This window comes from Podarcis cretensis (genome assembly GCF_951804945.1).
Source record: "Podarcis cretensis genome assembly, chromosome: 6".
Taxonomy (NCBI): domain Eukaryota; kingdom Metazoa; phylum Chordata; class Lepidosauria; order Squamata; family Lacertidae; genus Podarcis; species Podarcis cretensis.
Window position 1 is genome coordinate 55,224,775 of NC_137175.1, and position 27,952 is coordinate 55,252,726.

General features: G+C 45.2%; 1 protein-coding gene across 3 annotated transcripts; it reads right to left on the minus strand.

Annotated features, from left to right (window-relative positions):
* Positions 1–6,999: 6,999 nt before the first annotated feature.
* Positions 7,000–27,834, minus strand: TAL1 (TAL bHLH transcription factor 1, erythroid differentiation factor). Of its 3 annotated transcripts, none has more exons than XM_079980481.1 (5): positions 27,734–27,834; positions 18,217–18,825; positions 16,644–16,735; positions 13,084–13,131; positions 7,000–8,320 (listed from the first exon to the last, which is right to left on the minus strand). In XM_079980481.1, the coding sequence occupies exons 1-5, from the start codon at positions 27,745–27,747 to the stop codon at positions 7,899–7,901; spliced, it is 1,185 nt and encodes a 394-aa protein (XP_079836607.1). In that variant the 5' UTR covers positions 27,748–27,834; the 3' UTR covers positions 7,000–7,898. The 3 variants fall into 3 exon arrangements, with proteins under 3 accessions (XP_079836607.1, XP_079836606.1, XP_079836608.1); XM_079980480.1 differs by having other exon boundaries at positions 13,084–13,134; XM_079980482.1 differs by lacking the exon at positions 13,084–13,131.
* Positions 27,835–27,952: the final 118 nt, after the last annotated feature.

Consider the following 27,952-nt stretch of genomic DNA (forward strand, 5'->3'; position numbering starts at 1 on the left):
GGGCAGGAGTTCCCAAACTGTGCGCTCCAAGGCCCTTAATATCCTGGAGCCAGCACTAGTCGGTATGTATACCCATGGAACTTTAAAGGAGCCTCTCCTGAGAAGTTCAGTCTACCTGGATATCCATGGTAGCATCTGCTTGTTTTATTTTCAGCACCTTGGACTGAATGAAAAATTTACCATAAACTGAGGTGCTCAGAGGGCCAGGTGGAAGCAAGAGCCTTTGACAATCAACATAGAAAATGCTCTAACCTCCCAGCATCATATTTGCCCATTTCTGGCACCTGCCCTCACCCAACGCAGATGCATCTGGTATGGGACAAGTCCAGGCATCTGAGCTCTCCATGAAGCAAGCATTTCCCATTTTGTTGCTTCACGCATTGTATGAAAGAGTCCTGAGAATCGGTTCCTGTTTCTCCAAAAAATGGAATGTTATCGTTTTCTTTTTACCCTCTCTTTATTAGCCAGCCAATTTGTCTTGAATAGAAGCAGTGTATAATGCCAATTCTATCGTATTCTAGATTCACCCAGGAAATCACTCGCAATTTCTCCCTAGGGCCTGGTGGTGGTTCACAGCAGCTTTTGTCCTTCCGTGAGAATAAGCACAGCAAGGCAAGATAACTAGCAGGTCTCTGTCCGGCATATGGCAATAGGGATGCACTAAGCAGATCGGAAAGCAATAAATTGCCTGTTCCCATTGCAAAGCCTGTATACTAATGAGGAGATGCAGCACTTTGCATCATTATGATTGGGAATGATTGGAGGCAGGGGGCCTAATTTAATGCATGACCATAGCAGCACCATTAATGAAACAGATAAGGAAAACTGAATGGAAATTGACACTGTCAGTTCAAATTGTCCTTAACCCACCTACTTTGTCTCAGTATAATAAAAATTAGGAGGGTTGTGCGGGGAGCTTCTTTGCTTTTAAAAAATCATTTGCCTGCATAAGAACATAAGATCCCACCAGGATCAGACGAAAGGCCTGTCAAGTCCAGCATGGTGGACTTGTGGAAAGATTAAGATTTGAGGGGGGGGGGAATATACGATGAATTAAAAAAGATGATGGGGATAACTTTTACTAAAAAACCGGAGGCATTTCTGTTAAGTATTTTAGATAAAGAGATCCAAAAAAATCTAAGAGAGGTATTTTTGTATGCAACCGCAGCGGCTCGTATACTTGTGGCCAAGGGATGGACAGATCACGAGGCTCCAAAAATAACAGATTGGCAAATCAAAGTACAGGAATTGGTGGAGACGGCTCAACTGGCTAGTAAACTCAGAGGAAACTCAAAGCAAAAATTAGAGGGAAAATGGGATGTTTATAAAAAATATGTTCAAAAATACAATAATAGTTTTGACTCCGTGCTAGCATTTGAGTGATAAAGGAACTAAAAGGAGTTTTACTACAATTAAGGATTTATTATGTTTTCAGAATGTATTAGAAAAATTATATAGAAAGGTTTATTGTTTTGTGTACATTCAAATGTAAGATAAAACATATGCAAAGGGACTTGACAGGAAGTCAAAGTTGAAGAAAAGATTTTGGAAGATAAAAGCGGAAAAATATTTACTTTCATTATTATCATTTTGTGTGCGGGTGTCTGCACATATGTGTGTTGTATGCAATGTTTGGGAGGAAATAAGACGGTAAATAACAAATAACAAACTAAATATCAATGTATGTAATTTTTATTTCTTAATTATATTTAGTGGTAGTATGGCTGTATTGTTTTCTGTAACATAAAACCATTCAATAAAAATTATTATTTATTTATTTATTTATTTATTTATTTATTTTAAAAAGTCCAGCATTCTGTTCCCACAATGGCCAACCAGATGCCTATGGGAAACCACAAGCAAAAGTCGTCATCCATTCTTTTCCCCAGCAACTGGTGATGCCTCTGACTCATCATGACTAATGCACTTAAACGGGTATCAGGTATAAACGCAGTATAAATTCAGCAAGCATGTGAGCCGTCAAGCTCCTAGTGAAGGAGCTTCATCTGTCAAATTCAGAAAGGCATCCCTTCTTGAGATAGTAGTCTCTCAACGGGCACCATAGCATTCCCAAAGCACCAAACCAAGTTCTTCCTTTCATGGTAGGTGAAAGTTCTGTAACAAGGGTGTGAGCAAGCACAGAACTGAATCGCTTGGCTATTTTTCTCTAGCCTATAGGTGAGGCACTGCCTGTTTTTATTATCAGTCACAACCAGACCCAACCAAACCAAACAGATATTTTTATACCAATATCCCATCCCAACCACTCCAAGTATGCTTTGCCGTCCTTCCTAACAGCCTTGTTCAGATAATCTGGATTATGTGGAAGTACAGTAAAATCTTTGGCAAAAGAAGATGGCATGGAGACGGTGTTGTTGTTTTTTTAAACCTTTATTTAGAAATATCCTTCATATAGTCATTATATATGTATATATATTTATATATATATATACATACACATTACAACAAATGTGTTTTCAAAGTAGCACATCACCTTGTGGGCTTTTACAAAGGTAATCAGAATAAAAATGTACCAAGTCTGGTTATACTTTACTTCTGCTGTAAAATGCAGGGGGGGAAACAACAACAAAAGGGGGCAAAAATAATCCATCACACAGTACGACACTCACTTGAAAGTGCTGCTTCTTCGGAACCTAAATTTTGTGGGTGTTATATACACCAAGACACAGAGCAGGAAAGAGAGGAGAGGCATGGGGAAGCAGAGTTGTACCATTCCAATCACAATTTAAAGTACACATGAACAGACCTCAGATATACTGAAATTGTACTGTGCCGAAAAGATATGAGTTGTACCATTCTCTCATATGGATTAAAACAGTCGAAGAGTGTGAGTAATGCATGTGATGTGTGGAAAGCACCTAACATTTTATTCTCCCCAATTTCTGGGCAACAGAATCCACCAAAGAAATTGAGATGTAAGCAGCTTACATCGATCCATAGTGACCCTCCCAGTTAACACCAACACTATTCTGATGGCGCGTGATGCAGGGAAGGCAAGGTAAGCAGAGGGGGAGAGACCAAAGGCTGGATCCTGTGACCTAGAGAAAGTCTGACATCTGTTTAACTAGGGGGGCAATACTATTGATCAACATCCCAGTAGGCCATGCACATCTCAAAACTCAAGATCAGGCACAGTGATTCTTTTCTCCATTCTCACCCAGACCTCCTCCTCCTGCCCCATCTTCATTGGCTACGTGATAATCTCTGACTCAGGTGTAGAATTACTTATTGGTCTCACTCTTAGTCCCTCCCCAACACTTCGTATTTATAACTATCATAGAAATAGATGCCATATTGTTGTTTTCTTCCATGACCTGGAACTCTATGAGGCATTACAAAGGAATGCAAGATTGCTGTTGTCTAAGTTAAACACAGAAGGTTAGATGCATACTAAGCTTAGAATCATAGAATCATAGAATCATAGAGTTGGAAGAGACCACAAGGTCCATCTTGTTTCACTATAGCTACAGCCTTTAACTGGAAGCAGATCCCATTGAACTCAATGGGCTTACATCTGAATAGACATGTATAAGACTGCACTTTTCATTCCCATTACAATATAGGGGACAAGTCATCATTAGTTTAATTCTGTTGATTACAATAGAACCTAAACTCACCTTAGTCTAGATCCAACCTAGAGTGGCATTTTGCATGTCTGAAGAAATTCACACCACATTATTTTACCTTATTTCCCACATATAAAATATATAGGTGAGGGACAGGACCCAGCAAGTTGAGCACCAGCTATTTTTTTATGAGCAGTGAGGAAAGCAGAAAAAAAAATCAGTTTATTGAGATGGCATACATGTATAACAGTTCACCAGGGTCTCAATAAATCTACCTGGTGAGCTGCATTAGGCTTAGTGGTTCACAAACTTGAGCTGCCATCGTTATTATTAATTTTTTGCAAATCTAGTGAAATGTACCAAATAGATTCACATTGATGGTAAGATCAGACATTCACTGATCAGATGAGTTCAGTTGCTATTTTAGTACATGAAACAACAGTTTGCACTCATCTCTGCTGTGAAGCAGCATGGGAGCAAGGAATTTCTTCAAGATGCACACCCCATTGCCTATAATGTCTCAATGGGAGAATGTGAAAGTCAATGTGTACATGAAATCAAACAATGTACATTTGGATTTTTATCATTAGGAAATGCAACACTGCCCGCATACCTCCTTTGCAGAAGACTGTGTGAAAGCTCACACAATATAGGTTACTTCAACAGCTCAGGGGAGACACGCCACACTTTTGCAGAGTGACAGTACCACCAAGAGCATAAGGGGACGGATCACTTACTTGGAGCAGTTGAATGTTAACCCATGGTGAGGGCTGGTATTGAGCTCCAAGGAAATGGTGTTGAGGTCTAAAGAATGCAAGATGTGGAATGAGGTTAAAGAGCTCCTCACACAACTTCCCCAAGCACAGTTCTTTAGACTCACACAAACATTTACCTACAATATTGTGAAGTCAGAGGAATTTGTCCCCTGTGGAATATCAGTTGCAGAAGTTAATTCTGAAGTGGAAGTGGCTGGGGAGCTTTATTAAATCTATGCTAACATTGCCCAAAGCCAACTGACATGCCTAAGGGTGAAGCCAAGTCTAAACCAAACAAGACCATTTTGGGCCCTAGAACAATAATACCAAAAACTGGGATTTTTTTTTTAACGTTTTCACTTGAAAATACTTCTTCATATAATATACCTCTCAACACAAACATACGTACAGACATTTTAACATAGCAATAGTTCATGTTCATTTCCTCAGAAAACAGAAGGAGGTATCTCAGGGGCTTGCCTGGTGGGACAGAGGCAGGGGCCTCACTAATGATTACTGGGGTGGGCTAGATGAATCAGTGGCAAGGTCAGGACTGTGCAGAGGCTCCCACTGGAGTGTCCACACAGCCCTGGCCTCATGCCACCGAGTACGTGGCAGCAGTGACACTGGTCCTAGGAGGCTCTTCCTGCAGCTCCACTCACCAGGTGAGCCACTCCTGTTTTTAGCAGTTCTATGAAATCCAGTCATATTTATTTAGGAACAGGCAGCTCTATGCCACAGTTTTCATTGGTCAAAAGACTAGAGAAGGCTGTATCCCATTTCCTAGTTAACTATCAACCTAAGAAAAGAGACTGTAAAGACTGAAATAGGATAAAGTAAATGTGGGGCTGATGAACATGTCCAAAATTTGACCTACGGTGGCTGTGCAGGACCAGTGAATGAATGAAACTCACTAAGAGCTCAATCCTATATGTATTAACTCAGAAGTAAACCCCAGGTGTTCAGTGAGGATTACTCCCTAGTATGTGTGTGTAGGATTACATCCCAAAACTCAGAATCTGGTGCTTTGCAGTTCATTTAATCTGACTTTCAGATTCCATTTCCTATCTATGGATGTCTGCCAATGCTTCCTGTTCATAACAACTGTTTAAACAGAAACTTTTACAAGCAGTGTTTAGCAAGCTATTTATTCCACCTCTACAAATACATTTGGCTGTTAATGGGATAATGGGGAAATGAAGTCCACACACATATGCATAAGCAAGCACATCGTCCAAAAGAGAAATACTTTAACTTTCACCAAAAAACACAAACCCTCAAAATCAGAAACCCTTTGGCACTAAAAACAAAAGCCTTCTGTAAAGCTGTTTGGATATCTATGAGATGTTTATTTAAAAAATAAAACAAGACTTAAGACTGAAACCCAAAAGGCCTTCTCCATTAAGGGTAGACTTCCATTTGTTTGCAAAGCTCTGTCCTTCAGTCATGGAAGCACCCAGAGTTTTCTGAATCGTGCCTTGAACCTATAAAACTGCTATAGCTACAGAGAGTGCATAAAACAGAAGCAGTCTTAGCAACTATAGCTTCCCAATATGCATCCTAGAATTGTGGGTGTGCTTGCAAACATGTTGCTTTGTGCACATTCACATGCTACATTTTTATCCGCACACTTAGAAGATCTCCTACGCTCATCTTGAACATGCAGTACAGTATAAGAATTGGCCCTGAGAAGTGTAAAAACTTCCTGGATCTGCAATCGCCACAGAATCATTGCCTGTAACCTTCAAAGCTCAAAGTATTTCTCAAACACTGTCATAGGCTTTATTGTTGGTTTGGTGAGATTGCAGAGAGCTTGGTGGATTCTGATGGGGGGTAGTTGGAAGAGGTTTTGAACAAAGTACTGGCATTGGGGAAATGCCCAGGAAAGAGCTCACATGCTATCGGAAACATAACATCACAGGGTTATGTTGCACAACAGAATGCACACCAGCTCTGGCTCCCTGCAACTTCTGAGAATAGTACCCCCTGAGCATTGTCCTCCTGGGGCTTCTACTGCAAAGTCTCCTAGGGCACTTCCAGATTGGGGTTTGATTCAATCACATACTTATAAATGCAGGCTGCACAACTATAGTTGCTTGGGAGGTCTTGTGCAACAAACCCCCAAATATTGGACTTTTTGCAATAAGTGAGAGGGGGAACAAAATAAAAAAATTCCTTCCAGTAGCACCTTAGAGACCAACTAAGTTTGTTATTGGTATGAGCTTTCGTGTGCATGCATAGGTATCTGAAAAAGTGTGCGTGCACGTGAAAGCTCATACCAATAACAAACTTAGTTGGTCTCTAAGGTGCTACTGGAAGGAATTTTTTTATTTTGTTTCAACTATGGCAGACCAACACAGCTACCCACCTGTGATAGGGGGAATGCACTGATACACTGTCTAGCCTCTCCACAAGCAAGTCAGGGTGAATACTCCATCTGGAGGCACCCTTAGCATGTCTGGCACACAGCACAGTTGGCCATTTGCCATTCCCAGCAAGAACCTGACTCTGATGACCAACAGCATCAACCACAAATATGGTTTGTGGATATGCTTTTGTGCAACTCTCATTCATTTACACAGATCTTGTGCAGGAGAAGCTCCTAGTGGCTCATGTGACCCCTGACTTTTACGTAAGTAAATCCAAACAAGTCAAAGTGCATTACTGAAACATTGTTTATATCAGTTTTGTATATAAATATATATTTACATACGCACACAATTTCTCATCACGCTTGTTTCAGGAAAAATAAAACCAGGAAACCCCAAGATAAGAACTCCAAGGAAATGCTGCTGCTCACCCAGGTTAGAAGAAATCATCATTGTGATGAAATGTCAGAAGTTAGGAAACAAACCCTCACTGATGTACCTTTTTAGTTCAACAGATACTGCAGCTTGGAATTAAACAAAAAAAATTCCACCATCATAAATACAAGACCTCAAACAACCCAAAACTGAGCTAGATTTAATTTGTTTAAAAAATCAGAGAAACCCACAACACAAAGTCAGCTGTTCCTTCGCAAAGGATTATTTCCTTTCTTTCATAAGAAAGGCAAAGCTCTTGAGTGAAGGCAGACAAGTTGCATACATTTTCTCAAAGTGAGCTGGAGAAAAACCACACTGCAGGGATGGTTTTTAAGGGCTTTCATGGCCCCACGGACGCACAATGTTATGGAAGATGCTTGGAACAGATGACAGGGGACGAGGGGCAACACAATACTGAAGCAGTGATAACTCTGCAGAAGGACAGAGTGTCAGGCCAATCCCTTTTAAACCTTGTTATGAATACAAGATGAGATGGCTGCATATTTCCACAATTGAGTGTTAAACTCTTTCAAAAACACAGAGTTAACAAGACAATCCTCCCAGGCCATCAATGCGCTGTCAGTGAAGATGCACTTGATCCATCTGTGTTTGTTATGCAGCTCTCTTGTTCAAGCCAACAGGAAAACTTGGGAAGTACCCATTTTCTTTTCGAGAGGAGGTGGGGTGAAGGACATGCATAAATTCCAGATACCATGTATTCAAGGGCCTGCCTGTGCCTCTTTGCAGGTTCATCATCGCTGCGCACTGTTTTCAATGGGAAGAATAGAATGGTGGAGAGCTCTCGTGTGCTGCTTGGGGTCTAATGGTTCGTGTTCTTCTGTGAAACTGTCTGGGCTTCCTGCTCCGTCTAATGAGCTTCCACAGCTTGAGTTTGGAGACAACATGTCCTGAAGAAGGTCCTCTTGCACGAGGCCACTCTCTTTGCTCACTTTACCCCTTTGGTTTCCTTCTTCTTCCTGGTCATTGAGCAGCTTGGCCAAGAAATTGATGTATTTCATAGCCAGGCGTAAGATTTCGTTCTTGCTCAGCTTTTTGTCAGGTGGGTGAGTTGGGATGAGCTTGCGGAGCTCAGCAAAAGCTCCATTGACATTCTGCTGCCTCCACCTCTCCCGGCTATTTGTGAATATTCGACGGACCACCTTTGTGTGAGGACCTAAAAATAAAAAGAAATGCAAGTTTAGCAGTGACAAAATTCATGGGGAAACAGTAACATGAACACATCGAAACAACTTATTAAAGTGTGGCTTTCAAGTAGGGATGGATGAATCTCTCATTTTTCCCATCTTAAATTCAGTTCACCATATTTCTGCATTAGTTTGCAATTTTTTGAATTAAAAAATCTCACAGAAATTACTCAGCATTTTACTGCACATTTCCCCTAAAATACACTTCTCTGTGTGCAAATTTTGAAGGACAGCCATGTTTCAGTTTGTGTATTTTTTCAGAAGTGTGAATTAGATACGGTTGCATAAAAACTGGATTTCTCCTTCATTCCTACAGTACAATCTGTAGATATCTTAGCAGAGCCAGCCAGGTACACTTTTCATCACTGGAATGGGAGACAGAAATTAGACAGGTGCCCAATTCTTTCTTCTCATAAGGTGTGACACAAACTATAATCAGTTCGTATTTCAACCCAATCTCTTCTGCAGCAACATAACCTGAGGTCTCATCCCACAATGCAACTTGGCTAGCTACTAATCAGAGAATCCTTAACAGAAAGGAATATACATCCAGCACTTCAGGGAGACACTATCTCTATCTATCTCTATCTATCTATCTATCTATCTATCATCTATAGCATATTGGTGGTGGTGGGTGCTAAATTGACACTTTTCAATATTGGGTCAGTTACTGTCTCTTAGCCTAAGCTACCCCACAGGGTTGTTGTGAGGATATGATGGGGAGGCGGGAAAGCATATATGCCACCTTGAGTTCCTTGAGGGAAAGATGGGATATAAATCAAACAAACAAACAAACAAATATTATGCAGACTGTGAATTGTTTCATCTTACAAAAACTCATAACACCCAGTTGGATAGTCTGGTGTTCATGATATGACACATGCTATGTGTATTGGGGTCCATAAGATCCACCAAATACTCTTATAACTGAGGCCCAGTGTTGAGGAGGGGGCCAAGAGAGAGAACTTCAACTGCTTGGTACAGAATGCATCCCAAGTTGGCTTTGTTCCAGTGAAAAAAGGCTTCTGCTTGTGCAAGGCAGGGCCCCTAATTTTTGTCACACGTACACAAAAGACCTCCATCTACTGCAACCCTCTGGTTCATATTCCATCAGAAACAACTTTTCAGGGGACACCTGGGTTGCAGTGGGTAGGAGAGATTACTTGAGGTGCCCATTGAGACTGGTATGGCAGAAGTCAGAGTGGCGCACAGTAGGTGGAACCATGCCTAGGCAGAGCCAACTAATTCTAGTTTTGCCCCATCCTCCTCATTACTGAGTTCCATAATGATGACACCGAGGACTCAGTGATACAGATGCAAATAAAACATTTTAAATGTGTTGTGAAGTGCAATATACAAATGTGACACTAGAGGGCTAAAGTGAGCTATGCCAAATTCAATGTATTTTTCAAAACGTTTTTTAAAGCATTTTCGCAGCATGTTTTTTTAAAAAAATATGTGTGTGTAGATTCCACCTGAGAGTAATGAGGAGGAAGCTGACAACCAACACTGCCCCTCTCTGGACTCACTATACAAAAGATAGCAGGCAGGTGGGAACTTCGACTTGGGCTGATGGGGCATTGCTCCATTCCTCCAAACAGACTAGCTTCTCCTGGAGATCAGTAAAAATCATCTTGGTCAAACAGAAATGATTTCCACTAGTGCAAAACCGCCATGGATACAGCCCAATAACTGTAATTCACAACCCATTTCCAGCAATTTGCACATATTCAATTTTAGCAGAATTCAATGCCCGTTGGCAGTCACCTCCCAAGGGAAAGGGGCCTAGGACCCAGCAGTTCCCCACAAGTTAGTCCACCCAACAATCGAAGCAGGAAATTGATCGTGTGGGATACGCCCACCTGATCCTAACAGATGATCCTGCTCAATGCTCCAGAGGAAGGCGAAAAAGCCCCGGTGTCTGCCAATGTGTCGCGGGGGGAATTTCCTTCCCGATGCCAACCCAGGTGACCAGGAAAACCCTGTGCATAAGAGCAAGAATCACCACATGTTACAGCAGAAGGCAGTAGCAAGTGTCATTCCCCTGTCTTTTCCATAAGCAATGTTTACCCTTATATTCTGCATGAATTATGCACTGTGCAGATGAAGGAGATTGCACATACTTGACTTACTAGGCATTGTGGAACGCCCTCCCTTCAGATGTCAAAGAGATAAACAACTACCTGACATTCAGAAGACATCTTAAGGCAGCCCTGTTCAGGGAAGTTTTTAATGTGTGACATTTTAGTGTATTTTTGGTCTCTGTGGAAGCCGCCCAGTGGCTGGGGAAACCCAGCCAGATGGGAGGGGTACAAATAATAAATTATTATTATTATTATTATTATTATTATTATTATTATTATTATTTACTTCAGCATGAATTTGGCATTTTTTAAATCAGCAGCACTGGTGGCAGTGGTGAAGGGTAACTGGACTGAGTGGGCAGTCAGGTACCAAGGGTCTCTTCAAGTCAGGAGGCTGGAGATGTAATGAGGTCAACTGTTGCAACAGGGAAATCTGAATCGATAGGTATTAAGCAGAGGAAGCTGTTGCTCAAAGCTGGCTTTGGTTCTCAGTTTGCAAAGGGATAAGCACTAAGGCAAAAAAACGTATTGATGGATCCCCTGTCCTCTGATCCAGAAGCCAGGTGAATGGAATTGACAGAGACAGGGTCAACTCTAGGACTCAAGGAGCAAGTTGCCTCTGGCGGGTCTTCTACATTCGTGGGCACTGCAGACTTACGTGGTGGCAATGACATCCCGCTAGGAGGCTCCATTTTAAATTTCACACAGTGCCCCTGACAGAACATTGTCATGGGCCACTAAAGGAATCACAAAATGGTGGTTGTCAGGCTATATTGGCAGCATTGTGGGAAATTTTAAAATGCCAAATTCAGGGCAGACGTCACTGTCAGTGACCTCTGATTCAGTACTGGGGCCTCGGCAGTGGCCTGGTGCTGACACCAAGCCTGGACTGAGATGAATTAATGCTTAAGAAAAACAATTCTTCACATGCTCACAGACACTCTGCTTTTAGTCACACCAAGAGCCAATTCCCTCCTGACAATCCACACTTAATATACAATTATTTTGAAACCTGGAGTGGCTGTCTTCTCCCCCAGCAGCACCACCCTGTACATATGCCTGGGTGAGTCTGCAAGGACTGGCTTCCTGATGTATATGTTGCAAGGAAGAAATAGCCCAGTGCATCCATCTCTGCATACAAAATTACATAGTTTGTCTCTTTATTCAGAGTAGAGATGGGCAATTGCTGAGAAAAGCAGAGATGTGCCAGGATTTATTTAGGACTGGTATTCCAGGAGGTGCCTATTTGAGTAGGGCTGCCATATGTCCAGGAATTGGACTGCCAAAATGGCGTCTGGGTGGATTTTCACAGAATCGGCCAAATGTCGGGGGGAATCCAGATGTATGGCAACTAGAGCAATATTTTTTTAAAAAAATGCTTTAAAAAACGCTTATTTTTTGGGAAGATGCTCCCTAAAGGTCAACAACTTTTCCGGATTTTAACTTTTGGGAATATGGCGACCCTGTATTTGAGATCCTTGTGCCCTTGTGCATATACAGATTATAAATCCCTCCTTGCAGGAGGTTCAACAGAAGGAGCTTCACCTGCCTAACAGTTTTCATGACAAGAAGAGTGGCAGTAAAACTGGAAACTGGCCCTGTTCCAGATCCATTTATGCATGGCTTAAAAATATTGAGGGCTTATCTTAAGAACATGTCATGACTGAGAAAACAAATATTACATCTACTTCCATTGAAGCGCTCAAACTGAGAGGATATTTTTCACAACCCATGAGCAAAACTTCTTTTTTTAAAAAAAAAAAAGAAATAAAAATCTAGTATTATCCAAATTGATCTGCCAATCTAAATTTTATATCCTGAGTTTTGATGGCTGAACTAAGCACTAAGCCCTAAAAACTCTTTGACTGTGGAGACATTTTTCTTAAGTTACGGGGGCATTGGTGGCATTGAGCTTTTTTCATTGGATCACAAACTTGGTAGCTGTGAAAAAGTTGTGAGAAGACAACTCTCTATCCCCCAGACCTTATACTTCAGATCAACCTACTGCAGCAGCAGTAGAGAATCTCTGGCCCACAGACTTAACTAGGGCCAGCAAGGGTCCCAGTTTGGCCTGCAAAGCTATTCCCAACAAGCCACACCCAACTGTCAAAGTTGATCCATTGGGTTGCAGATAGATAGTGATCTGGCCCACTGAGCCAAAAAGATTCCCCACCTTCTTTAATATACCAGAAACCTTATCCTGTGGACTTGATTTCATGCATTTATTTTGGGATGAAGGAGGGTCTCTGTTTGGGGAACTGCTCCAGGAACCCCAACCATCTTACCTGGCCTTGGAGAAAGTCATGTGTTGCAGGCACATCTGAAGTAATCTCAGTTCATAAATAAGATGGAATATGAACTCTCATCCCACAGATACAAATCCAACTTTTTAGTCCTGGTCCCATCAGTGTACCACATCCAATCTACCGCATCACAGAGATCACAAAGTTCTACCTTAGTTTCCCTGAACAAGTTGGCGTTTTGCCAGTTGATTGGTGCACATCTTTTAGACTAAAAATATTTCCCTTTGAGGATGAAAAGCAGGGGTAGTTCACCAAAAGCCCAGCTCCCCTCCCCCAAGTTCTTCCCTATGGCCCCTGAGAATTTGGCGGCAGCAATGGAACAAAAAATAATGATGATGTCCTCACCAGCATTGGGACTCTGCTGTCGCATGGAGGAGTACCCGCCATAGGTTTCTGCTGTAGAGGGGTGAAAAGAAGGAGGGTACAGGGAAAATTGTGTTCAGTCATGGAAAATGGTCCTGAGATTGCTATCTAGGGTCATGGTTTCAAATCCCACCCAACCTCAGCGGTGTGTGTGTATGTGTCCTGGAGACCGTGGGTGTGAATGTAGGGCAACCTCTTGATCACCCCACACACTTTTTAGGTCACTGGCACGAGGCCCTTGGAGAGGTCCCCAGAGGTCAAAGCAGCCCACAGGCCACCCTTGACATAATGCAAAACTGCATTTAGAATGGATTGAATCAAATATATTAGGATCATTGTTGGCTTAGGGCTCATTGGGGTTGATCATTTTCTGCTTTCTTTTCTTAGCTTGTTCAGGTGACAGAACCACAGAAATACCCCACAGAGTTAATCCATCACAAAATTAATCCCAGTTTTTGAAAACGCCTGTAAAAATAATTGAATAGCCCTGGCGTGTTGATTCATTGTACTGCTTTTCCAGCAGCCTCCCAACCCAGGGTTGTGGCTTAGTGGCAAAGCATCTGCTTTGCATGCAGAAGGTCTCAGGTTCAATCCCTAGGAAGAGCTGGAGGAGACCCCTATCTGAAACCCTGGAGAGATGCTGCCAATCTGTGTACTTGTCAATACTAAGTTAGATGGGCTATGCCTCTGCATGTCCCCACTTTACATGTTTGCCTCAATGAGGGCTGCTCTAGAACCAGTGTGGCAGCAGTTCCATGTAAATTGTTGGTTTGGTCTAAAATGAACACACTGGCAAAAGCGAAGTCCCTCACTGCCACAGGATAACTCTCATTTAAAAGACAGAGGATCCTCGCAAAGCTACTGAAGATGGTGATGCAAGACTAATCTTAAATTGAGGAAATCCTCAATTTAAGATTAGTCCAGCTGCACAGTCATTTCAAATAGCTTGTCCCTGTGTCTTTTCAATGAGGCATCCAAATTATATCCAGTCCTTTTATAAATTGTGGAAATATCAATAGGTGAACAACTGAGTTAGCAACAGACAAAGTCAAATGTTTGATGAAATATAAAAATGGGCTCATTAATAGAGCCAGCACGACTGTTAATGTGAATATTGAGGATTACTAAGCATATGTAAAGCAGCATAGCTAGCAACCAACCAACCACCTGGCCAATATGGATGGAGGAAATGTCAAACCTGATATTTAAAATATAATATTAAAAGGGTGGGAGATATATTTCAAGCTTTTCAGGTGATTTTGTTTTGTTTGATCCCTAATTTAAACATAAATGATTGAAAAAGCGGCAAGATCATGACCACTGGATATTTCTATTGCTTTGAAATACATTACAAATCCTCACCATGTTCTGTAAGTGGCGACCTCTCACTGGGAAGGAGTTCTGACCTCCAAATGGCATTTTGCCAGTTAATTACCCTGGGATTATCAGGCTGCCATGGTCACAATAACCCAATTTCTCCATAGCAGTTCTTGAGCAAATGAGGTGTGGGTGACAGCATGTGTCCCATTCATGGAATTAGTTCCAGGGTTTTTTTAACAAAATTTCTACTTCATGTCATTATCCCACATCAATAAAACCTGTTCTGCATCCTCACTTTGGCTTCTTTGATTCTCGACCTGCACAAGTTGTGCCCCACTAAGGCAAACTCTCTTTGTCATATTGCTGCCTACCTAAGGCTACAAAAGGGCTGTCGAGAATCTGGACCTGACTGATTGGGCTGTGTTCAGCTTGGTGGTTACAAGAACACATGCCCAGTTTATACACAGTCCAGACAGGCTAGTAGTACTTCTGGGGCTTAAGTTCATGTCCTCAGTATATATAAGCCAAGAAGGAACATCTCACCAGTCAAGTATACACTGATGCTTCACATGGTTCAGGTGTAAAGAAGCCTAAAATCAACCTTTTGCTCATAGGCAGCTTTTAAATTATTCCATGAACTTCAAGACCAGTATATATACATTCATAGTTTCCAGCAACTTGTGCTCAGAGGCATATGCCTTCTCTGATAATGGAGGTAGAGCATAGGCATCAGTAGTAGCCACTGATAAGCCCTCTCCTCCATGAATTTGTCTAATCCTGTTTTGAAGCCATCCATGTTGGTGCCCATCGATGCCTCTTGTGGAAGCAAATGCCATAGTTCAATGAGGCTCTGTCAAGTACAATGTTTTGTCTGCCCTGAACCTTCCAACATTCAGTTTCAGGGGATGAAGAGAGAGGGAGCGTGACTTCTCTCTCTCCACTTTCTCCACACCTTACACACCTCTATCCTGCCACCTGTCTTACTCATCTCTTTTTGTTTTTTTAAACAAAGAAAGGCTCAAGTGTTGTAACCTTTCCTCCTGTCCTGTGATCGTTTTGGCTGTCCTTTAGTTATTCTTTTTCCAGCTGCATAATATCCATTTTGAGGTAAGGTGGCCAGAACTGGACACAATAGGTTCCTATAACAGCATCACGATATTGGCAGCTTTATTTTCAATCCCATGGAATTTGCATTTTTCACAGCTACAATATTGTGTATTGCTTCAAAATGTGGTCAGCCAGTCCTGCTGCTTTAGAGGACCCTCCTTCTTGTTCTGCTGATTGAGGCCCTGGGCTTCTGCACCCAAGTCCAGCCCTGAAAGCTCCAGAACATCTGAACACATGACCCATCTGAAGGTCCAAATGCCTCACCCCCTCAAACCCCATCCAACACTGATGGCTACGCTCCTTTGATTTCCAAAAACTGGTTTTGCTTAGTGCATATTGCCTAAATACATGAATAACTACAGGGCCAGGGCAATATAGTAGGCAAATATTGTCTTCTCCCTCCTAGGGTGGTCATCAACTAAGCTTTACTCAGAGTAGAAGAACCACAGAACTTAATGGACCTAACTTAGTCATGCCTATTCATTTCAATGGATCTGCTCTGCTCTTTAATGAATACCACCCAATTGGTTTCATCCCAACATTTTCCCATTATTGCTATTGTCACCATCATCATCACCACCACTATGAAGCCAACACGGTGCCTTCCAGGTGCTGTAGGACTATAGCTCCCATCATCTCCGGCCATTAGTCATGCTGGCTGGGACTGATGGGAGTTGGAGTCCGACAACTATGTTAATTACCTCTGATTTATGTACTTAGGCATCATATATTCACCAAATGCAGATCCTTAAGTCGCCAAAATGACACACCATCCACACACAAGAGGGAAGTGATAGCAGGCTTGGGGGAACCTCAATGTTTGCTAGGTACAAAAATCATTTGGGGGGGGGGGAAACCTGAAAGCAGGACAACAGCCCAAGCAGAACTCAGCATGCTGAATGGCTATGGAATGCTGTGGAGTAAAGGAAGCATGACAGGAGGTGTGGCTGGTTGGAACGCTGAGCAGAACGACTGCTACTACAATGTTTTGTTGCAAGTTCCACCTGTAGATCATAATCTGTCCGTCCCCCGTCCCCCCGCCAGCACAAAAATAACAGGAAATTAACTAGCAGATCACAGTTCTTGAGACTCTCAAATTTAAAAAGCTTCCTCACCATCAGAGAGCTCCACTTCATAGGGGGACGGTCTTCTTTTCACTCGGTTGTTGCTGTACATTGAGAAGTTATCTGGCTCTCCAAAGAAACCACTGCAAAGCAAGAGGCAGAACACAGGAGAAAATGAGGAGAGAGAGTACAGGACTGCAAGGCAGATCTCTGCTGAAGAGACTGGGCAGTCTTTGAATGTACTTCCATTCAGCTGAGCATATGCAGAGAGAGTGTGAGTGTGGGAAGGGGGGCATTGTGTGATGAGCATTCCTAACATCGCACATATATGCACATATTACAGATGCTCATCACACACACCGAGAAACCTTGAGCTGCAATTCTAAGCACATTTATTTGGATGTAAGTTCCCCTGAAACCCATTCACCTTCTAAATAAGATGCTCTTAGGATTCAGATGTATTACACACGGGCCTGAAGCACTTTCAGAGTGCTTCTAATGGAAGAATTAAGGTATACTTTGCAGCACCTTTTTTTTAAGCCCAAGGGATGCTTACCAGGGTTAAAGGATTTGTGTAACAAGGGGGGGAAATCATTGTGGAAGCATCTACTAACCTCAAAGAAGGCTTGGCCCTGGCATGACAGAGCTTTTTAATATACATATGAATTGCGATTAAACTGCATTGCATTTCTGCAGGCAGTGAAAAGGAACCTCAACAATTTCCTAACTAATGGAGGCAACACATTGATTAAACACTCAGAATAATCCCTGGGAGGAAATGTTTTCTCTCTGTTTTTGATCTATTCCACTATAGACAATTTCTCGGCGAGGGAGGGTGGGAGAGGGATCCAGAGCGCTAGTATTACCTTCGTTACTTGAAGGCTATCAACGCCTGCTGGTTAGTAATGCTAGTTAGTTCAATGGCATTTCACGGCACAGCCTTTTTTACAGTTCTAGCCCGTACACTTAACAAATGGCATTAAAAAAAAAAAAGACCTGGCAGTCAACGGGTTCCTTCATCATTATTGTTTTAAAAATGATGCATAATTGTGGTTTAGAAAATGACGTATACAGAGGGGCCACTGAATTTGATTGTCAATAGAGAACAGGCGATCCACCAGAGAGAATCTGTTTCCTTCTGGCTCCTATAGACGAAGGTGGCGGCTATTAATTTCGTAGCAAGTAAGGCAAAAAATCAATTCTCTCTATGGCAAGCGGACAAAAGGGAAAGGCAGACACAGCTCAGGTTTGGCACTCAGAGGGCATAAGAAGGCGAGAGGACAAAAAAAAAGAGCGGGGAAAGAAACAGATGTTGGTTTGTAAAAGAAAAATGAAGGAGAGAGAGGAAGCGTGGGGGCATGGCAAAGCCCCCAAACCAGAGCATGAGACTCTTAAACTCAAGGTCGTGGGTTCGAAGCCTACGCTGGACAAAATATTCCTCCACTGCAGGGCCCTCGTGCTCCCTTCCAATTCCACAATTCTGTGATTCTGTGAAACCGGAGGACATCCTCGACAATGGTGGCATGACAAAGGCGACCCTAAGCAAACCAAGCCGAGAACGGATGGCCCAGGCAGAAAAGTCCCTTCCTCCCCCCCCCTCCCTCCCCCGACGCTGCTGGCGGACCTGCTGGCGGTGCTGAGCGGGGGGCCGAGGCCGTAGAGCATGGCTCGCGCAGGTGGCTGGAGCGGGAGCGCAGGGGCTGCCGTGGGGCTGAGCTGCACCATGCGGGCGTCGCTGCTGGCGTTGCTGCTGCTGCTGCTGCTGCTGAGGCTGGCGCCGGCGGGGGGCGTGCCCGTGCCTGTGCCCGCGGCGGTGGCGAGGGCGAGGGCGAGGGCGCTGGCCGGCTCGGCGCGCTGCGCTCGGCTGTTGGTGCTGCTGCTGTTGGCGCTGCTGCCTCCGTCTCGCTCGCGCTGGCTCTGCCTGGCGCCGCTCGGCGCGTCCGCGGCTTTTATAGGGCGCCCGGCGCGCACCAGTTCGATCACGGGCACCGGCGCGGCGGGGGGCGCCGGGCCGGGGGAGGGGGGCGGCCGGCCTGTCTCCTTGGCAACCCCATTGAGCAGCGCCGGCTCCCCCGGGAGGGCCATCCCCCCGCGCCGCCGATCGCCAACACCGCCGACGCTGTGGCTGCCGGAGCCCAAGCCCAAGTCCGGCTCGCCGACGCCCTCCGCTGCGGCTCCGGCTCCGTGCGCGGCATCCCGCGGCGGGTCACTGGGGGGCCTCTCCATCAGCATCCTGGGGAGAAAGAGGGAGAGGAGAGCCGTGAGGGAGGGAGGGAGGGAGGGGCGCGCGGGGAGGGGGCCGGGGAGGGGGGAGGGGAGGGAAAGGAGGAGAAAGGGAAAGTGGAGGAAGAGGAAGGAAGGAAGGAAGGAAGGAAGGAAGGAAGGAAGGAAGGGGGAGGGAGACGAAGGAGGAAAATTGCGCGCAGGGTGAAGAAAGGAGAAGGGCGAACGAGACGAGCTTCCAACCCCCCAAAAAGGGCTGGAAGACTGGGAGGAGGAAGGATCGGGAAAGAAAGCGACGCCTTCCCCGCCCGCGACGTCGCCCGCTTGTCATTGGCAGCGCAGCGGGCGCCCAGAGGGGTTGGGCACCGGCGCAGGGCCGCTCAGCAGCCGCGGAGGACAGTTGCGCGGCTAGCATGGCGCGCCGCGTAGAGCGCGCGGCCCTTGTATGGCCCGGTGGCCGGGCAAGCTCGGGCGGGGACACCCACGCGAATCTAAGACGGGAGAAGAGGGCAGAGCAAAGGGGGTCCCTTCCCCAACCTCCGGCTCTGAGACTTCCCTGCACCCCAGAAAAGCGAAAGGATTTTCTCTTCAACCTGCCCTCCATCCTCTTGCGGAAAACGCTTTGCCTGCCCTGCCCGTATCTCGTTTTTGCTTTTTAATTCCACACACGCACCCTTCGGACTTCGTGGCAATCCGGCGCGCATACCGCGCAAAGGTCTTGCGCGGGTGCGTTTCCTAAGAGAGTGAGGGTGGCCTCGGGGAAGTCATTCTAACAGATATGAGGTGGGTGGGGAGAGCGGCCGGAGGATCAGATATCTACCATTTGGTGGAAGCGGAGGACGGTGGCAGAGTGACAGTGTCAACCAAAAGAGGAGGAGTTGTGCAGTGGGGAGAAGGAGAAGGGAAGCCAGCAAAGCATCTTTGTTGCTGAAATAAAAAGAAAATCGCCACCATTCGCTGAAGCAGCCTGCGCGGAAGAGAAACTTTTTCATTTCACATTAATGCCAGGGATAAGGGGGGGGGGGTGTAATAAGAAATCATATCACAATGGAAGAGTGAAAAGGAAGGAAGGAAGGAAGGAAGGAAGGAAGGAAGGAAGGAAGGAAGGAAGGAATTCACCTGTCTGTAATAACCTCTAAAAAAACAGCGCTGTAACTGGATTCTACCGATCCAAAATTAAAATGAAATGAAAACTCGGGTGTTTCTTGAATGAATCGCAGTGCTGATGTATTCTGTTATGGTGTATTTGCGGATAAAAAAGTAAAGGACCCCTGACAGTTAAGTCCAGTCGCGAACGACTCCGGGGTTGATATCAGCTTTTAAATTAACTTTGCATAGCCATATCGATGCCTTCAACTAATAATACTTTGGGGGGCTAATAGGACTCTCGTCCTGAGTGTTCCGTCTAGCCAACACTTGCCTTGCCTTCCTCGCTGCAACAAAGCGCGAAATAAAGGCACTTTCCAAAAGTCGGCTGCGCCCAGGCTCTGAGAACAGAGCCAGATTTGTTAACCTCCAAGCGCTCCACGAAATAGATGAATTATTCCGAACCGGGGCGCGCGCGCGCGCACATACACAGCCAGTTAAATTCGAATATTTGGGCTTCACAACACATTTTAACTCGAATTCTCCCGATTACGTCAATAGGCCTTTCTCCAAGTAAATGTTCCTATCGGCGATAGTATTGTGATCAACGGAACCAAACGTGTCTCAGTTCCAACTCTTCTGGCCGCCGCCAACAGTTTTATTATAACGAACGGAGACCCTCCCCCTCGATCGCTTTGCAGCCATCAGATTTCTGGGGATCGCGATGAACTCTAAGGCTATTTGGTGGCACAGACTGCTGCGGGGTTGGGGAATGGCTTCCGGTTTGATCCAGAAACGCCAAACAACAGGAAGCTGTCTGTGAGCCCAAAGTCGGTTTTTCCAGCTATCTCCATAATACTTGCAGAGGGAGTAGCCGTGCTGATATCTTGACACCTCTCACCGCCCCCCAAAAGGAGTACTGTTGCACCTCAAAGACTAAAATTTATTACGGCATAAGCTTCATCTTAAATACTTGGGGTTTTTTTTGGGGGGGGGGTTGTTTTTTAAGACCAGGTAGCCCTTTCAGATGGCAATCCGATATGCACTTAATTGGAAGCAAGTCCCACGAGAATGAGGGGTGCTATCTTCCGAATATACATCCCTAGAACCTTCGTCCACCCCCCTACATACACACACACACACACACACACACACACACACACACACACACACACACAACACATCGCAGGGGTGATTTTCCCGGAGTCCCTCTGAGTCCAAGGAGATTGGTTCCTGAGGACCGAGTGAAATATATTCAGGATTTCATCCTCAGACCGGCGGTCCTGGTTAGTTAGTGAATGGGTTGGTTTCGTTTAAGCAAGCAGTAGATCAGGGCTCCCGTTTAAAGCAAGAACAAAACAAAGCACGAAGAAATAGAGGCGTTTGAAACGCAATTTATATTGCGGCTGATTGGCGAAGGGGGCCTAGAGAAATCCATATTTTATGGTGTTTCGTTTAAATCGCTTAAATGCAGCGGAATTATTCCCGTCCGGCTTTCTCCGCTGAGCTGCGGGCTGTTAATTTCACGCCTCGAGCATAAATCCGGTCAGCGCCTCGCTCGGCTGCATAGAAAAACCGAGGCTTAAATTGGTTGCTGGCGAACTGAAACCACAACAGCCCCCGGGGATCGGCCGAGGAGTTGTCTCTGCCCGCCCAGCGGGGCTCTCCTCCGAACACTGGCGCGTCGGAAGGCAAGCAAGGCCAGCGGCTGCCGCGGGGAGCGGAACGCGGGGAGCCCAAGACCATTAAGGGCCCCGGGTGGCCTAACCCAACTCCGACGCTTGTTGGACCTCGAAGGTCAAAACACCACACTGAGTTTCTCGAGTACATAAAGAAGGATTCCCAACGCCTTAGCTACTAGTGCACAGGGTCTTAATTAATAATAATAATAATAATAATAATAATAATAATATTTTTATTATTTATACCCCGCCCAGGATAGCATGGAGAACGTGTAGAATATCTAGCATTCAGACCTGCCCGACTGTCCCCAGACTTACGCTGCAGCCCATAAGACCCATGAACTCGATAGTATTTTATCATTTATCTCAACGATTGGTATGGCGCTTGACTGCGGTTGTCTCTGTGTGCAGGAAACCTAACCTATCATAAAAAGACGAAAGCGAATTAAAACTATAAAATCATAATTCAGTTAGAAAGCATGCAGGAAAATCGACGACAATCTTCAGTAAGTTCAGGGGTGGAAGGACTTGTCTGGCCTCAACTGGGAGGGAGCTGCACAAAATTAGGCCCCGCAACGTTGAAGGCAGGAGGACTCTTTGTGGTTACAAGTTGAGCATCATCCCAGCCACCGGGGACGCCCCCCCCCCCCTCAACAGTGACTTCCCTGAAGACCTCAGTAGTCCAGCAGGGATATAATGGATCTGGCCATCCCTGATACCTCTGGGCCGACCGAAATTGGGAATAAATACAAAGACCCTGAAGCTGACCCAGCAACGAATACGACAAGTGGCTTATATATGCGATTGCCGCTTTGCTGCTCGGAATTAATCAGTTCGTATGCTGTGGCAGCAAAGCATCATTTAAACCAAGGGATCTGAAGCCGATTTCAAGGCTTTGTAGGCAGACGGACCTGCCCAAGCCCGGCCCAACCCTACCAGTGAAGGACCACGCCACCAACAATGTCCTAAACGCCCTCGAAACCAGCAGGATTTCCTTGTTGTCAAAATCTCCGTTTGGGACCGGGGCTTTCCTCTCCATTCCTTCGGCCTCTGCCGGGATGGGTTGGAAGAGGGAGATCTTTGGATGGCAGCTTTGGAGAGGAAAACGCCATCAAAATAGCACGACTCTATCTTTGACCAGTCACGACCCCTTCCCTGCTTTCAACTGCCTCGGCAGCAGCACCCACCCAATCCGGCCGCCTCCTTCCTCCTTTTAATTGGACTTTCTGATACTGTACGAGGAGGTAGAATTCGCCTCTGTCAGATGTTAAGCAGCGGCAGCCCCTCGCCTCTTGCCTCCACAAAGCCCCTCTCATTGTCAAGGCCGCCTCTCCTCCTCCTACCTCGAGGGGGCTTTCGTTTAGGGAGGGGAGGGGCTGGCCCAGGATGCTGCCTCCTGCCACGGCTTAAGCAGAGGAAGAAGCATCTCGGATCAGGAGGGATCCGTCCCGGATATGGGGCCGAGGAAGTGGGGTGCGAGGAGAGATATTTAGATCTGGACAGGGTAGGGGGTGTATTTAACTAGAAAGCCAGAGGAAAATGAGTGTCTGTGCAAATGGGCCATAACGTAATATTTCACATCAATGCTCACATCCCAAACGCATACAATTGATTTTGATGGGGTTAGTTTCGAAGGAAATGTTAAGGTTCGCAGCCTGGTTTCGATTTCCGGTTCATACAATTATCATATGTATGTGAGAAGTGCCTTTCCTACCAGTAACCACAGGAGTCCAGCAGGAGGGGGGGGGAGGAAGCTTCACTCCCATCACTCCATTCCCCACGCCACTCACAATCTTGTCTCAAAGAAGTCAATCTCACCAATGAGAGAGAAGTCATCTACCACTGGTATGTTTGGCCTGGTAACGGAGACTGAGAGGAGATATGATAGCCATCTTCAAATATCTAAAGGGCTGTCACACTGAGGATGGAAAAAGTTGTTTTCTCCTGCTCCGAAGGCTAGGGCCCGAACCAATGGCTTCTAGCTACAAGATTCCGACTAAACATCAGAAATAACTTTCTGACAGTAAGAGCTGTTCGACAGTGGAACAGACTCCTACGAGAGGGGGTGGACTCTCCCTCCTCGGAGGTTTTTAAGCAGAGACTGGATGGCTATCTGTCATGTATGATCTAGTTGAGATTCCTGGATTTAAGGAGGCTGGACTAGTTGACCTTCAGTGTCCCTTCCAACTCTACAATTCTATGATTCTATGACAATTTAATTTCGCTTTATGAACCCCTAAATATTTGCCCAACCACATTTTGGGATGTGAAAAGTCTGAAGGAATGGGATAGTCTTCTATCTCTTACCACTTCCTCCTTCTAATTGAGTATGCTTTTGCAGGCAAAGAAACCCCTAGCCACAATTTTCTTATTATTATTATTTGCAGCTTCGGGCCTGGTGAAGATTCCTGTGCGACTCAGAAGCTTGTTTTTGTACCCTGCCTTTTGTATTGGCTCTTGGGCGCAAAGGAAACGATCGTTTTCTTTCCTTCGACGCTTCCTTCCCATTGTATTGTTGTGGGGGGGAGGTGTGGGGCTCTTCCTCTTACTTAGAAGGAAGCCGCGATCCCTGCGGTAGTTGTTCGCTCTGCTCCTGACACAAGCCCTGGATCTCCAGTAGCCTTGAGTCTGTCCAACAACGGAACTGCGGGAGAAGCGAGCGTCCAGCAAACTGCAGATAAGTGGCGGAAAAGTCCGGCGCACGTCTTAGCAGGGTCTGGAGGAGTGAGCTGCGTTTGGGGTTTTGTTGTACGCACGCTGTATCCAGAAAGAAATGTATGAAACGCGAAAATGTGTGTGTTTGGGGGATAGGGAGAGAAGCATTCGAGAGAAGTGGATTACACGCACACACCATACTGAATTCACCGTCAGCATATGCACTGCTACAAAATCGAGAGATGGCCAGGAGGCGCAAGTTTGTGGAGGAAGATGACGTCTGTTAAAGGTTATCTGCGGAGCTTCCATTACGGAGGCAGTCTACCCCTGGTAACCGGATGCCAGAACAAAAGGCAAGAGAGGCGTACTCTCCTCTTGCCTTTTATTCTAACAATAAGTTACCAGTGCCAAATTTAATTATTTAAAATTTACATGCAGGGGCTGCTTTTAAAAGACGAAATAAAAGGGTTACAAAAAGATGATTAAGACATAATAAGGATGGCAGAGGACACCATTTAAAGCTTAAACTGAATTAAACGAGAGTTGTAAACTAGAGTATCATCCAGCTGCATTAACTATTTATTTATTATTGGACTTATTAGTCTTTTTTACAGACTGTAAACTCAAAACAACTTACAATGTAATCGCAAAACTAAAACCAATATAAAGATTCAAAACAACAACAACACCGATATACATTAAAAGCATTCTAACACAGCTGACCTACTAAAAAGGGCCGCAATAGCTAAAAAGTCTCCAGGCTAAAGGTCAGGGGGCGGGAACACGTTCGTGATTGGCTCCTAAAAGCAGCCAGTGATCGCATCAGGCGCAATTCCCTGGAGAGAGCTTTCTATAAACTGGGAGCCACCACTGAAAAGTCCCTTCTTGTGTTGTCACCCTGCAGACCTAATTCAGAGGGGGCACATGGAGAAAGAGCTCCCGTGATGATCACAGGGCTGGGGTTGGTTCACCTGGGGAGAGGCGGTCTCTGAGGTACTGGGGTCCGGAGTAGCACAAAGCGTTACAGGTCGAAACCAGCACTTTGAATTGAGCTCGGAAACTATTTGTCAGCCAGCGCAGTCGTGTTAGAATTAGCTTTATACGCTCAGATCATCTTCGCCCGTCAGCAATGCGGCCGCGGAATTTTGTACCGGTGTGGTTTCTGAACTGTCTTCAAGGCAGCCTAAAGTATAATGCATTGCAGTAATCTAGCCTAAATACGCATACTTCTGAGATATTCTGCGGCATCTGTCTGGCCACAGTTGCAGAGAGGCTGCTGAGCCGATGGGCTTGTAAAGGTCATTCTGTTCTGAAGCATAGCTTAGCAGCCTTGAGGGGCCGTGGACGTCCTCTCCTACAAAGTTATCACGCATTTCAAGCGAGATGTGGGTTTCACCATCAGGACAACGCGCAGCCTGCTTGTGTGTTTACCTGATCTATCTGTCAATAAATCAAGGGTGGAAGCGCGAGTGGAAACGTCTACAGGGAGGAAGCTTCAGTACAGGCTTCTACACGATCTGGATTTTTTTTTTTTGCGTGTAAGCCAATACACGCAGAGGGAAAGAGGAGGAGCTGCTTGGTAAGGCCCCGCCCCCCGAATTGGACCTAGGCGACCTTTCTACATTCCCACACAAACGTCTATCTATCTATCTATCTATCTATCTATCTATCTATCTATCTATCTATCATCTAAATGCAATGTATTCTTTTGCTTTCAGTTCCTAAGCGCGCAGATGCCATAATTGTGGTGTACATATTTTGATGCAAATATATTACTTTTCTGACCTACTGTATGACACACAACGCTCCCTGTATTAGTAGGCAGATGATAGTCTATTTTATTTATTCTTTGTACCACGAGGAATTAGAGGACTGTATGCACCAGCATGCTGGCTGCAGGAAACCGAACGAAAAAAGGAAAAGAAAGGAAACATTTGAGCGGGCTAGCGCCTCGCCTTGGCTTTTGGGGCTATATTATTCAGAAATACCGTTTTAAGTGAACATTCGTATGGGGGAGGGGGGGGTTTTAAATTTTATTTTAAGGAACCCGTTTTACAGGAAATGTTCAGAATCGGAATTCCTAAAAGACGAAGAAGGGAGCAGGGTGCGACAAATTCCAGTTCGAAATGTATTGCATTTTCAGCCTTCCGCTGTTTTTATGCACGCGTGCATTAGTTGAATACTGTAACACGGTAGATCTTGACAGCATCTGAATTGGGAGAAACCAAATTCCCACCCTCTGAAATATTGGCCATCTGCAAATAGGTTCTGTTTTAAGTTAATAAATAATAATCATAAAATAATAATAATTGCACTGTTCCAAATGAGCTTTCTTAAAGAATCCACCTTGTCTGTTCCCAAATCTTTAGCTTTCTCGCGAAAAACATGGGACGACAACACAGAGAGGGCCGCCCAAGCCTTCTCTTCGCGGCCTGTTAGGCTGCCACGCACTTCGGTATCCGCTTAAGAGAGATTCTGCGCCTTCTCAGACAGGCCGTCTTTCCTGGACGCTTCCCATCCCTCTCCTATTAATACCTCGCACCTCTCCGCGCAAAAAACGCATTTCATTTCCATCCCTGCAAATCCAAGTATCTCAGGGGAAAAGAGAGGCGACGAGAAGCGGGAAACGAGTCTGGATCCTGGGATCTGAGCGCCTGAATCCGCCGGCTAACTCGGTTTGCCGCCTGCGGACTGGCTTGGCTTCTTTTGTTTTACCGATCCTCAGCCACCACCGTAGACATTTTCCCCGCCTTAAAATACCGGGCCAAGCCTGAGCTTCTTAGTGCTGGCTATCTACAGTAACAGGGATAAAGTCCAGCTGCAGTCTTCTGTACACGCGTGCCGGGGAGCAGACGTGCAGAGAATGCGGGACCGGATTCGCACGGAGCCAGCCCGCCTCCCGCTTTTACTTTATGCCGCATTTGCTTCTGGACTCACAGCAGGCCGTTTGCTGGGTGGGAACGGGCTCCAGCACAAAGAAAAATAGAGATTTTTTAAAATAACAACAGCAACTCCCAGATAGCAAAAGCAGCCGAAGAGCAAATGTCCTGACGGATAGCTGCCTCGTTTCGTTAGCTAACCTGAGAAAATCCAGGGGGGTTGCAGTGGAAAGGCGAGGCAGCGAACGGGCAAAGAAATAAAGTGAAAACACACATCCATATAATTTGATATTTCTTTCATCCTGCTTTCCTCCCTTCCTCAGTGTGTATATGGGCGTGTGTGCATGTGCATATATATGTATATGCACACGTGCGCACGAGAGCGACCTCAGAGTCTGGGAATGGAGCGGGGATTTATATATATATGTATGTATTTCTATTACTTCTCTGGCCGCCTCCCATCCCTCTTCTCTGTTTGAGGCAAGGCTTCCTAATCCAGGCCCACTGGCAGGCCGGCTGCGGATCGAAGATACCCAAAAAACACACACGCACGCACAAAATAACCCGCGAGAAAACAATATCGAGCGCGTCTCGATCGTCTCTCTCTTTTACTCACCATTTGCTTTTCATTGGTGAAAATGACTGGAGCCATTTTGTGGCCTATTCATGGCGGATGGATGCAATTTTTCCCCCTCTCCCCCTTTTCCTTTCTCCCCGCCTCCCTCTACCGTAAAAAAAAGAAAAAGAAAAAGAAAAAAGATAAAGCCAAAAAAAAAAAAAAAAGGAGAAAAGAGAAAGAGAGTGTTGGGTGGCTTCGCAGCGCCGGGATCTCATT

Excerpts from the sequence above, each read along its gene's own strand:
- TAL1 (XM_079980480.1), bottom strand. Across the intron at positions 16,736-18,216 it reads CCGCTCAGCACCGCCAGCAG|TGGTTTCTTTGGAGAGCCAG; the intron begins GTCCGCCAGCAG and ends CTTGCTTTGCAG. Across the intron at positions 8,321-13,083 it reads ACAGCAGAGTCCCAATGCTG|GTCCTCACACAAAGGTGGTC; the intron begins GTGAGGACATCA and ends TTTTATTTTTAG.